We start from the raw sequence: 13,217 nt of genomic DNA, 5'->3' as shown, positions 1-13,217 counted from the left end.
AGATGTGCGGGTCAGGTTCGGGCCTAGCTCATCTGAGCTAGCATATATAGCTTTTGGCATTACATTCTTTCCTTAAGAGAAAAAAGTTTGTTTCACTTAACACAAAGATGGAATAGTATCAGGAATAAAACTTTGTTAGGTTATGATGCACGTGAACTACAAGGGCGCACAATGCACACGTCCGGAGCATCACCTTATTTCTGAAAGACGAAGTCTACTAGTCCTTGCTGGATGGTATGCTAGTCCATCACAAGATACCCAGCATGAAGTGACTAGGAGTATTGCTACTCCCCCCTCGATGGGATGCTAGTCCATCACAGGATACCCAGCATGAAGTGACTAGGAGTATTGCTACTCCCCCCTCGATGGGATGCTAGTCCATCACAAGATACCCAGCATGAAGTGACTAGGAGTATTGCTACTCCCCCCTCGATGGGATGCTAGTCCATCACAGGATACCCAGCATGAAGTGACTAGGAGTATTACTACTCCCCCCGGATGGGATGCTTGTCCATCACAGAATACCTAGAATGAAGTGGCTAAGAGTATTACTACTCTCCCCTGGATGAGATGCTAGTCCATCGCAGGGTTACCCCAGCGGTATGTCGCAGGTACTCATTTATACACCTCAGTGAAGAGAGCCGTGACAACGTAGAACAAATTTTCTTGTCTAAGAACACGATCACAAATACAAGTCCTCGAATCACCGACTTTCAGATCTGACGTCCATACTCCCACGTGTGGTAAACAGCACTCGTGAACACTTGTGAATTTGCCTACAACTTGGATTTTCTCTGGTGTCTATTGAAAACAATGCCGCCTACAACATCGCGTACAACACTTCTACAGCCCACGTGCAGCGTGAATCAAAGGAAATTGAGGACGTCTACATGCTAACCCGCGATTATACCCATCCCTCCCTGCATCTCATCCCTTCTCTCTCTCCACAAAAAAAAAAACCTGATCGTAGATTATCTACATGCGGGCCACACTCTGAACAAATATTCTAATAAAAAAAAGAAAGGAAGGCTGATTTCACGGTTAGGGAAAATATATTGTTATTGTTTTATAGATATTGAATTCAAACAATTCATTTCCCTTATCGCGAAGTCAACTTTTGCTTTCTTTTTTTTTTTTTACTTATTGTATTTGTTGGTCGATTTATTGCTAATTAGATCCTTATCTACAGGATCCGATGCTTTTATTTTGTTGCCGTGGGCTTCACAAACAGTTTCTGGCTTTGAACAAATCTGAAGTAGAAAAGTCACCACAAATATCATTTAGTATTATTATTAGGAGCCTTTCTCGATCGCGAGTAATGTCCGAACCTTTCAAACTCTGTCTCACGCATGCGCGTAGGCTCCTTCAGAATTGAACAAAATGGATATCTTCTATACAGTCTCAAAATACATAGGCCTGTTCTAATATTGCATTGAAGTCATTAATTAACCCAGAGCCATCTAACACGCATTTGATAAAGGAGATTTTATCAATTTGCGCAAAAGAAATGTTTTGATATTATCATTATTTGTTAAAAACAGCCCTGTAGCATTCAAAATATTGCGTTACGGAATTGTAACATGTCAATTGAGTGACATGAGACGTACGTCAAGATTGGAACGCTAACGGATGAAAATACAAGTTCTTTTTGACTAAGCATGCCATTAAGAGTGTTCCTTGGCAACTTAAATAAATATACAAATAGAAAATGATCTAAAAAAGGTATAAATTAATATAAAACTTCAAAACATCTTCCAAAATACATTGAATATGGAATTAATACTTCTTATGTTATTGGATGACTTCATAATTTAATTAATTCCTTTCTGGCGTAAGACACGCCAACAAAAACATCACGCGATCCTTGGGGTAAACCAAAGAAAACCTGATAAATAATTTCAGTACAAAACCGTTTCCGATCTACAAAACAGACGTTATAAAGCTTAGAGAGATAAAACTAAATTTGAATTTCCTGTGTAAATTCCACTTGCAAGAAAGCTCATAATTTTTATTTTTTGCCACCAGAAATTTTAGACGTTTCTAGATGTATCCAAGACGCCAAACATCGATTGTTTTTAATCAGCTGAGTTGTTTTGTTCAAGCACAGCTTTTCATCGGCCAAGAATATTTAAGAATTTTGACAAATTATTTTGGCAATACGACAGTATTTTTCGGGTTGCCTTATTGAATTTTAATTAATTTAGGTATGTGCCAAGGCTCTCTAACAAAACAGCTCGGATTAACAAGAACAATTTCCCAAACCAATTTACACTTTACTTTAATCCATGTTCTATATAATATTTTAAATTTAGCTCGAAGCTTTTAATTTCAAGAGCGAGGGTTTTTGTTACGTAAATTGGTATGTTTTTGGACGTTGTAATTATTGGACATCTAAACCCCCAAAATAGGATTGTGATATTAGGAACTTGAGTTTTTACAGAGTGATGTCATCAAAATACGTAGGATGTATAAACAGGCCGTATCAACGTCCCCAGGTAAAGCCGCTTGAAACCGCTGTTTTGCATCACAAAGGTTCGAACAACGCTTGGCCCATGAAAAGGAAAAACTTGTTTTTGACAGGAAGGTGAGAAGTGAAAGAATCATTTCCAAGCAGACTTGTATGGAGACAAAACATCACAAGCTAAGCCCTTTGCAAAAGCCTCGAAAACTCGGATAGGCGTGTTTTATTACGGAGGGAACATTTTAATCAGTGAATTTGTGCTCGTTCACGCGGATACCAGCTGATAATCTTCAAAATCACGAGGTTCAAGATCGTGTTACGAGAGCAAGAAAGATGTCGGCGGAGCCTGAAACGACGAAAGAGATTTTAAACAACTCGAGCACAGCCGAACCGTCTTACTCGGCCGAACCAAACGTTCCTGAAGCGAATCCCGAACCTTTGCCCGACTGGGACATTGCCCTTGAAGAATGGAAAGGTCTTTGGGAATTACATTTCGTGGGCTTTGGACTGCTTTTCCTCGCGGTGGCGCTATTTTCGTGTATCTGCGTCGTACGCATTCGACGCAAATCCAAAGGGATGACATTGGGGAACTACTTCCTCGCCGTTTGCTTGCTGCTAATGCTGTTTAGCGTCTCAAGAACGCTGTTTCTAGCGCTGGATCCTTACGAATCGCATACGGTTCTGCATCTACCGGTCATAGCTGTGAGGATTCTGTTTGCAGTCGGGTACCCTTGTCTGACATCAGCGTTATCGCTGATTCATTTCGCTTTCCTCGAAGTAAACAAACTGAGACTGATCTCGCATCGTCTCCAAAATATCAAGTTTCTAGTTTCTGTGATAGCGACGCATTTTGTCGTGGTCTTCATCGTGTACATATTGATAACATTCATCCCGAAGATGGCTCGCCTGCTCATACTGTGTCAAACAATTCTAATTTCATGGTGGCTGGTTCTCGCGCTTTGTTTCCTTTATAGTGGATGGAAAGTGAATTGGCAATCGCACATCACTGCTAAATTTTTCAAGAAAACGACAAATGACACAAAAGACAGATCGTCGTCGACCACTTCCACTATATCCATAGACATGATACAAAATACAACAAAAAGCAAGCCTCCCAAAGGCGCGCAGAAAATCGCGAGAATCTCGGGACTTGTCTCGTTTCTCGCGATCCTTTACGCTGCTGTGGAGCTGTATTCCCTCTTCTCGCTCTACAAACTTTATAACATCGAGGGTGAAAGCGTTGTAGATCATTGGAAATGGTGGGGATATCAGACAGGCGGTCGTGCCCTGGATTTCTTCTTATGCCTCGTCATTGCTTATGTTATTTTTCCTTCGACGCAGTCCGATAAAAAGCAGTATTCCCCGTCCGTGACCGGTGGAGACAGTAACTCGATGAGAGTGAATCGGAACATATACATAAAGCCAACAGGGTCATTAGGTGATGGATTGGATGCGGTGTGAAGGTCTGCATCAGGGGAAAATGCGAGCAAGTGTGACTATGCAAGGAAAAGTAATACAAGATGGGATCACCGCGTGTAAAACCTATCTTTATTTCCAAAGAAGAACGTGTTGTAGTCGTTGAAAAGATCAAAACTCGAACGGCACAACAAGAATCTGTATACGCGCCAACTTCTATCCAAATGGTCGTATATTAGACCTCAAAAAAGGCTAGAAACAACCTTATACAGCATCAATAATTATCACCATAAGAAAGTACTGCTCAGTAGCTTTATTCTGGAAAGTCATTCTTGAGGAATTTAGCGGTCGAAGGACATAAAGTTTCGTGACTCAGTCTCGGTCAAGGAAACATTTTTGATACGGATCTACGTTTAAAGGGTGGGCGAGCATAAGGAGGGATTAAGGAAATTTAATCTCTTAAAAATAAATGAGGAATTTAAATAAATCACTTGATAGACAAACACATTAAATTTGAATATGTAACAAGAAAATCGAAATGTCTAGAATTTAAGGCCAAAATGAGAGCAATGCTCTCAAATGGTAATATCAAAAAAATTATTGAAGTAAAACGGGTAGGTTCAGGGTATTTATGGTCAGTCAGTCTAGCATGGAAATCAAAGACAGGCGACAGTAGCGACGTTTCAAGCCATCATTTATGACACTTCTACCCCACTCACATGGGTAGCGTTCTCAAGTGGTCTGTCGACTGTTTTTCAACATTCAGCAAGAGATATTTATAATTTAAGCAATACTTGAAGAGATCAGAAAGTCTGCGTTGTAAAATAAGTTTGTATGTATATTTGTGCCTGTTCTATAAGCACCCAAAAATACTGCATTATCGCACGTTCAGCGATCGTAACAATAGTAACGAATCGAACTGGTGACCATATGTAAATTTCGCGCGCAATTTCGTTTTTGCACTCATGAAGGCAAAGATTCGCTACGCATGAAGGCAAACTTTTCAGCGACACGCATGAAGGCGGAGATTTGCATTGGCGGCGCGAAAACCTCACCATCTAAACAAGCTGCTGTTTTTACGATCGCTACGTGCCGTTTCCATTAGATCACGCTATGACCAAGCACATTTTTTGGAGTAATTTTACTGTGTTCTCATAACCAGGTAACGTGAAAAACAAAAATGCAAGAGAAACGTGCAACAAAATACAACTGTTGACAATGCATTCAGAAACACCAAGAAACATTGGAATTGTGGCAATGACTGTCGATTTTGAAAAATTCACTCAAAGGATAGGGTTTCGCAGAAAAATTCATTTAAAATAATATTACACTTTCGAATTGTTTTTCATTTATTGACCAGGAACATAAGAATATAGATAAAGCGGTAGGCTTTTGGACATAATATATTAGGCAAGCGACACGAGATATGGTAATTATTTCACGGTCAAGTTAGCAGGTGTAAATCGTGTAAATAATGCTTTCGCGGCCGGATGACAAGCCAAGATACAAAACCAGCTGGGGTAAATATGTCATTATTGCCGGCAGAGGCGAGTTAAGTGAAAGCAATAATTTTGCTTAATCTTCTGGGGCTGGTTGTTTGAAAGCTGATTAACCGACGCTAATCCACGATTAAAAGTTAACCGAAGTTTTCATCTCGCTCGTTAAAAATATTTTTAAGGCTAATTATAAGCTAAAGAAGGTCGAAGTCAAAACTGAGGGACACAAATCTTTTGGAAGAATTTTTATGGATCAGTAAATAAACTCGAATCAAAGTTCACGTTAACCCAGGATTAGCTCTATCGAGCTTTGAGCAACTGGGCCCTGGCAATTCAAAGATATACCTCCCTTAAAGTGTTTAAAAAAATCAATAAAAAGAATACCTATTTATACAATTTTAACCCTTTGGGCCTCAGTAGTGATTGAAATCTAAGTTCGCCTTTCAATATCACTGCTTGATCAAAGATACATGTTTTGAGAATAAAGGAAATAATCAACAGTGTCTTGACCTTGAAACAAACTCTCCCAACTAAAATAGTATCATAAGAAATGGATGGAAAACGGTGATGAGAATATTCATGTTGACTTTAGGCTTGAGCGGTTCAGTTGGGTTGCATTTAATGTAAGAAGAACAATTGAATCCGTGCTCCGTTCGACTGAAGGCCTGGTTTTCACAAGCGCAAGCATAAGGATGCTTATTTCACCGTGAAAACTGAGCGGCCTCGACGCAAGCACAAGGATAAGCACAAGCGCAAGCACAAGGATCAAATTTCTCCATTTCTTGTGGATGTGCTTGCGTCGCGTTCGTTTTCACTGAGCTCTTATGCTCGTGCTTGCGTCGCTAGTGAAAACCAGGCTTTGAGGATTCATCTCTCAAAGTAAAGTGTGTTTATTACTAAAGGATAAGGGGGTTAATTTCTAAAGAAACTGTGGTGCTGCGTCGGTAGGGAGTAGAAACGAATGTTCGGTTTATCAACAGAGTTGATAACTAAAGGTGAATTGGCCATTGTTAAGAGATTCGAGTGCTGTTTCGAGCGGTAGGCTTTCGTCAGAGCGAATCCAACTGGATTAACGCTCAAAACGTCAGCACTCGAATCTCTTTACGGTGGCCAAATTACCTTTAGTTATCAACTCTGTTGATAAAACCAAACATTTGTATTTATTACTGGTTGTTTGTGTGGTTATTGGGCCAATGGGAGTGTTTTTTGTTTGCTTGGTTTTTTTTTTTTGCAGGGTGGGGCGGGGGTTGGGAAGAGCTGAGTTTAATTTGACGCAAATTAAAGGACGGTGCCTCCAACCAGAAGTATTCTTACGCAGTTTATGACTATGCGGGTAAAGTACATCTCAGCAAGGGCTATTGGAATACAGAAATTGGGGATTTTGTTGCAAATTGAACCTCAATTATCTCTGATAAATGCGTGGTTACCCCAATTTTCTTTCTGGATACCAATAACCTTGCTAAGATCTGCATTCACCACATAGTAGTGACTGCGTAAAAATGTCCTTATGTTAGTAGCCGCATCCCGAGATGTGTAGAACACATGCGCAGTAAGAAAAGAAGGCACTGCCCTAAAATGCGACGTCCCAGGTAATAATTCATGTTAAGGTACCATATAGTCACCCACACAACCCTAATCCTCCATATAGTCACCCTTACCTTGCCATGAATTATATGCCCGGGGCTTGGAGTAAAAGCAAGACAATACGATATACGAGACTGGACGGACAGTAAAGATATTCAATAAACAATTTTCAAGTTTTATTTCTCCAACCAATTTCTGAATGCTATGCATGAATTCTGTCATTAACTTCGTCGTTTGATTTAAGTTAATAAATAACCCAGCGATGAACAATCGCTGTAAAAATACTATCTTTGTGGACGGCAACAGCGTGCATACAGCGCGCAACAAAACAACGAACGCTTCATCACAGAAAAACTGCAACTAGTGACTGGAAATAACCAGGAAACGATAAGAACAAAACAAACAAGTAGAGGAAATAGTAACTCCAATTCTAGCGCGACCAAGTAAAGTATGATTCACAACAGCGACATAGCGACCAAAAATATCAGTATTCTATGTGCTTATGTCGTTATGCTGTTTTGTTCACACTTGAAACATAAAACATCGACAAAGGTGGTTTACATTTGCGTGATCTTGCCGTGTGAGCCACGCGCAAGTGTGAACACTTCGAGATATCTCGCGTCATTTTGTCAAAACTATGACATATTGTCTATGTCGTTATGTCGCAAGAAAACCTCGTTATGTTCATCTTATGTAGTTAAATTACCGTGTCCACACTTGTAACATAACGACATAAAGAGTTTAATGACCAGGTCGTTATGTCTTTATTTTGCTGGTGTGAACCCGGCGGAATCCGAACATATAGCTGTGAGTAAACAACTCAACCTCAGGGGCACTTTCCATCTTAGCAAATTTCCGGAAAATTTCCGAGTCAATTGTAAAGGTTTTAGGCTGAGAGCCTAGTTGAGATCCAAACTAGCGATATTATTGGTGCATTAAGAAACGTACGTGATGGCGCACAAAGCCAACAAAATTTAAACGGGAATTTTGTGAAAATGGAATGCAATTTCCGTTTAAAAAGTACAGTGCTTCCGAAAATCGTCCATTTGTTTCTGAGAATTACCGTTCCGGAAATTTAGGCTACATGGAAAGCCCCCTAGGTTAACTAAAATGGTTTTCTGGGGCAAAGGTTAAAGTATTATAATGGAGCACTTCCAGGTTATTCCGATAAAAAAAGCAAAAAATGAAGCATACTAAGAACGATAGAGAAAGTCCACAAAAAATGACTGTAGAGGAAATGAAACGTGTTCTTTTGCGTTTTAAAATTCTGCTTCGAATGACAATATCTAAACGTTTTAATAAATTTCTCTTCTCTTTAAAGCATTTGCTGTAATTTTTAACTAATAAGCCGCATTTTTTTAGCTGGAAAGTTTTGGATCTACAATTTACAATTTCTTTGAACGGGTTTATAAATTTGTATCGGAAAAATAACCTACCCTTTAAGATGCAGACGTGGCTAATATAGCCAATAATTACAAATGTACAAGTTGAGTACCGATATCTCAATATATCTATGAACTTTACCACAACACGGGCGTTAAATCTATTTCCTTTAGTAAAATTCTTGAGACTGCAAAGAAAGAAGAGGAAGAAATAAGTTTGCAATTCAGCTGAAGAAAAGTCAACATTTCCAATAAGGTGATTATATCTCATTGGTTTTCTAAGGGATTACGATTAAAAAAAATATTTGAGAACCTTAAAGGGGAAGTATCATGGGGTTTTTGGTATCTTTTGTTAAAAATGATGAAATAAGACCTTCAACCAGCTGCCAAATAATTCTAGAATGACGAGAGGAAAGAAATCAACTCAATTCTTAAAAGGAACAACTCGTGATCTGTTCTAGCGCATTTTGGAAACAAAAATGCAAGAACTTGAAAAACACTAGCCTAACATTTTTCAAGTTTCAATCCATACCGGCCTACTCTGTCTTTCACCAGAGGCACTAATCGACAGTTTTATTGCACTGGGATGATAATTTATAACAAACTTGACAATTATTTCTTTGTTTCTGCTGACAGACAAACATTTTTGGGTTTTGAAAAGACAGCAAATTTGCATGATACTTCCCCTTTAACTGCTCTGTATTCCATCATTGTTGAAGTGCAAATCCTTTTGAACCGCAACAAAATGGTATACGTTTAGCCTAAATTAAGTCTTGCTTTGATGGTGATTTTATTTTGTCTTCAACTTGTTCAATATTTTGGTAGCATAGTACAGCGATTATTTACATTTACATGTTATGATTATGATAAAAATAGGACCGAAGACAACAAAAGCCAGCCCCAAAACAACTTCTTTAAGCCCTTTATCTCTTTTAATAAAGAAAGGCGCAAAAATTTCAACTTCTTCGTTTGTCATTTTATTTCCGACTACCATATTCTAGAACTGCTTTGAAAGTAAGCCCCGCGATGAACCGACAAAATGTACAACAGCGTTCCCGATAAGAGAGTTTTCTTAAGTCAAAACTCGACAGAGCTGGCTTCTTGACTCGATAGTAGTGGTAAGGGTTACCCTCGGCAGTGTTTACAGCACACAGTGCTAGTGGGGCCAAGCATTAAAACGTCACAAACACATAAATTTAAATTGAATATAACATGATTAAAAATCCCAACTTGCAGGAGGCAAAGCAGCTGGCTTTTTGCAAGCGTGGCCGAGGAGTTGAACTCTTGAGCTACCGAGAAACAACTCCCACTAGCGGCCAGAGCGCGAGGAGCTGATTTCGGGACCTTCGGATTTCAAGACCGGCGCCTTCAGCACTCGGCCACGCTGACTCCGAGTGATGGTCTCGTTTAAGGAATGGTGGTAAGGGAGGAGGGGGTGGGGTTGGGAATTCCACTGTATAACCAATAAGACATTCATTTCCGTGTTGCTATGAATCTCATTATGAAAGCGAGGCTACGTGCAAAGCTTTTCATGTGAAAAGTAGTTTCGTTTGTATATGAATGAAAACTAATTTTCATAACAAAAACTTTGCACTTAGCCTCGCTTTCATAATGAGGTTCAAAGCAACTCGAAAATGGCCAATTACATTATTAGATTTCTCACCTTTGTCCTATACAGTTGTGTCATTTCTGTCGTTTTTACTTGAAGGTAACGGTGTGACATCGTGCTATAACGAAAACAAAAGTACAACAATTCAACATGGAAGCCACCGGTCCATATAAGCGAAGGGTACATGGGGACACATTAAAACAGCACACCTTCAACTTGACATCAACTTTTCCGACATTCATACAACACTGCTTCAACAATGGAACTACACTGTTTTGAAAATTACGCTAACAATGTTTCCACGTTAAAAAAACACAGTTTGACATTACAGCATTACGGTACTGTTCCAACAATGGAACAGCGCTGTTTCATCAAACACTCGGGATCGCAGTAACACCATTTCAAAAACTCATTAATAATTCATAAGCCCATTGACCTATCAAATGGTCGATAAAACATCACGTGCAGTGGTTTTAAAACCCTATAAAACCTCCTCCTTATTAGTATGCGGTGTTTTATGTTTTTCTCGTATGCTAATTTCCAACGTTCACAAAAACATAATTGTTATGAACTCTATTGACACCCGCTTTTCCAGGAATGTTTTTGAAGTCGTTCAAAAAACTCGCAGCACGTTTTTTATCGGGTCAAAAACCACTCGGCTGCGCCTCGTGGTTTTAAACCCGATAAAACATTGTTGCTCGTGTTTTAATCATTACTTCAACGTCTAACCAACAGTTTCCACGGTAAGGCAAAACTGTTTGAAATTGATTCAAAATTGAAACAACATGGACAACACTTAGCAAGACATCTCACCTGATTTCTTCTCCGGGCGTTAAAAGCCGCTAATCTCGAAGTGTTTAGTTTGACTGTCTTGACTGGACTAGGGGGTCTGGGGCTGATCATCTGTAAAGAACAACAAGACGATGTCTAATAAAGGACGGTGCCTCTTTTTACCACTGCGCACGCGTTCTGCGCATCTCGGAATAGTCCGAGTAACTCTGATTTCTTAAAGACAGTGCCTATTGATTCAAGCTATTTTTATGCGGTTTATGACTATGCGGGAACATTGAAATTCAAAAGGAATCTTGGGGGTAACCACACATTTTCCCGAGATTTGGAAACAGAAATTCCTTGTTATGTATTTTAAATCTTTTTAGAATTATTGTGGTTAGCCCCAATTTTCTTTTTCGATTCCAATAGCGATGCTAAGATATCTGCTTTTCCCGCAGAGCAATACACTGCGTAAAAATACCCCTGTATTAAGGGGCACCGGCCTTAAACAAAGCTTCGCTAATGCGTATTTTTAAGGAAGCGAATTGTTTCAAAGTGTTCCTGTATGTAACCACAAGACATACTGGCACTTTGCACGAAGTTCTTCGAAGGAGCGTGGAATTTCGCGGTCGGACGTACTTGACCGAATAGGAGAAAGGAAAAAACCTGTTTGACTTACCCTTATCCATGCAGAATTTAAACAGTTCTGACAGTCGGCTCTTTTCCTACGGCAAAACACAAGTCCAGTGTTAATCTTGATAAATTCAAAAGGGCACAACGATTAATGGGTGAAATTAAATCAAGGGTTTTTTACTCACAATTTTACAGTACTGTTTTAGTGGTGATACAAGCGTACAAACAAAGGAACTTACTTAGGATTCTTGACGAGCAGCGAGGATATGAAATCTTTTGCTTGCTGTGAGATGGGTTCGAAGTGCTTTTGATTAAATTCGTATTTAAGTTCGTTTATTCTCTGACATGTTTCTTCCACTGTGTCTCCGTAAAATGGCGGAACTCCGCTCAATCTGTGAAGAAAGACAATAAACTGTTTGAGCTCACAGAGATTTCACTCTGTACAACAAAACGCGAGTCTTGCAATGTGTTGGAACCAGTGAATCTACGCACAAAAACTTTAATGTGAACATTGTTTATATAAAGGTAATCGAGCCTTTCATTCGAAGTACCTACATGTAGTGCTGTTTATTATACTGTACAAGGTGGTTCTAACTTTTGAGTCTGTAGATGAAATCCTAAAGTGTGACTATTCAAATGAAAGCTGCTGAGCAGTACTTTCCTACAGTGTTGTTTATTATAAAACAGGTTCCACCAATCAATTAAAAGCTGTATTCCTGCTCGAATGTTAAATTTTCTCCATTGAAACCTTAAATAGCTGGCAAGAAAGTGATACTTACATAACGTACGTAATGACGCCTATACTCCTGCAATAAAAGAAGACGAGAAAACTGAGTAAATAATCGACACCATTTGGAAATAACAAATTAAACAAACTCAGCTGCGATCGAAGCGATAACACCTACCAAGTGTCTGTAGTAAAATCCACAGGTTTTCTGTTTACTAGTTCAGGTGCTGAAAGAATAGAAAATAAAAACAAATAAATAAACAAATGAGTTGGGTTTATAAAACGATAACAACACAATTGGTGCTGGTTATTATGCGGTACAATGTGGTTCCAACTGTTGAGTCTGTGGATGAAATCCTAAAGTGTGACAATTCGAATGAAAGCTACTGAGCAGTACTTTCCTGTGGTGCTGATTATTATGTTGTACAAGGTGATTCTAACTTTTGAGTCTATGGATGAAATCCTAAAGTGTGACCATTCAAATGAAAGCTACTGAGCAGTACTTTCCTGTGGTGCTGATTATTATGCTATATAAAGTTGTTGTAACGTTTGAGTCTTCAGATGAAATCCTGGTGTGTGCCACTTCAAATGAAAGCTATCGAGAATAACGTTTCCAAGGTGCTTTATGCTATGTTGTACGAGGACTGTCGGGGTGGGTCTCCCTGTTGGCTCTGTGATCCCTTAAATTGTAACCAAGCGGCCAGGTAATAAAAGCAACTACAACTTTTTTGCAAAGTTCCACTCACCGGAAAACTCTGGATTTCCAAACACTTGTCTAATTACAGCTTCAGAATCGGAAATTTCCGTCGCGCAACCAAAGTCAATAATCTTGACTTTCGGTAATGGTCCGGCAGCAAGGAGAAGATTTTGAGGCTACAGGACAAGAAAATTGTACATCAGGACAGTAAGTAAACTTTAAAAAGTAATTTGTTTTGAGCAATGTCCGCTTTGACTTAATGGTGATCAATTAACTGCTGTGTAAAAGATTACAATGCAACTTCGTCATTCACAATCTCGTACCCAGAGTCCTCAGGCTCTTTGGCCAGCGGTTGGTCGCCAGGGGAGACTTTGGAGAATTCGAATAAAATAAAACTTTTTGATTGGCTGCTCCGTAAAGGCTTGCATTGTTTCACCGCAG

At 39.3% G+C, this 13,217-nt stretch overlaps 2 protein-coding genes across 14 annotated transcripts in view; one reads left to right on the top strand and one right to left on the bottom strand.

The window, feature by feature from the left end:
* The first annotated feature begins 1,584 nt into the window (after positions 1 to 1,584).
* Positions 1,585 to 5,876, top strand: LOC146455083 (uncharacterized). The gene has a single exon (XM_085094672.1). The coding sequence runs from the start codon at positions 2,795 to 2,797 to the stop codon at positions 3,920 to 3,922; it is 1,128 nt and encodes a 375-aa protein (XP_084950798.1). The 5' UTR covers positions 1,585 to 2,794; the 3' UTR covers positions 3,923 to 5,876.
* A 1,235-nt stretch (positions 5,877 to 7,111) lies between these two features.
* LOC146455082 (kalirin-like) overlaps positions 7,112 to 13,217 on the bottom strand; it is a 139,428-nt gene continuing 133,322 nt past the window's right edge. For all 13 annotated transcript variants that reach the window (XM_085094656.1, XM_085094658.1, XM_085094654.1 and 10 more), the window contains 8 exons: positions 12,826 to 12,952; positions 12,258 to 12,306; positions 12,132 to 12,158; positions 11,592 to 11,744; positions 11,399 to 11,444; positions 10,762 to 10,851; positions 10,003 to 10,066; positions 7,112 to 8,527 (listed from right to left, as the gene is read on the bottom strand). In XM_085094656.1, the coding sequence (XP_084950782.1) occupies positions 10,010 to 10,066; positions 10,762 to 10,851; positions 11,399 to 11,444; positions 11,592 to 11,744; positions 12,132 to 12,158; positions 12,258 to 12,306; positions 12,826 to 12,952 (549 nt within the window). In that variant the 3' untranslated portion in view covers positions 7,112 to 8,527; positions 10,003 to 10,009. The remainder of the gene's footprint in view (positions 8,528 to 10,002; positions 10,067 to 10,761; positions 10,852 to 11,398; positions 11,445 to 11,591; positions 11,745 to 12,131; positions 12,159 to 12,257; positions 12,307 to 12,825; positions 12,953 to 13,217) is intronic.

The sequence above is a fragment of the Pavona decussata genome, unplaced genomic scaffold (genome assembly GCF_977016875.1).
Source record: "Pavona decussata unplaced genomic scaffold, jaPavDecu1.1 SCAFFOLD_286, whole genome shotgun sequence".
NCBI lineage: Eukaryota > Metazoa > Cnidaria > Anthozoa > Scleractinia > Agariciidae > Pavona > Pavona decussata.
Note: the sequence above shows the minus strand (reverse complement) of the source record. Positions and strands in the feature narration are given on the sequence as shown.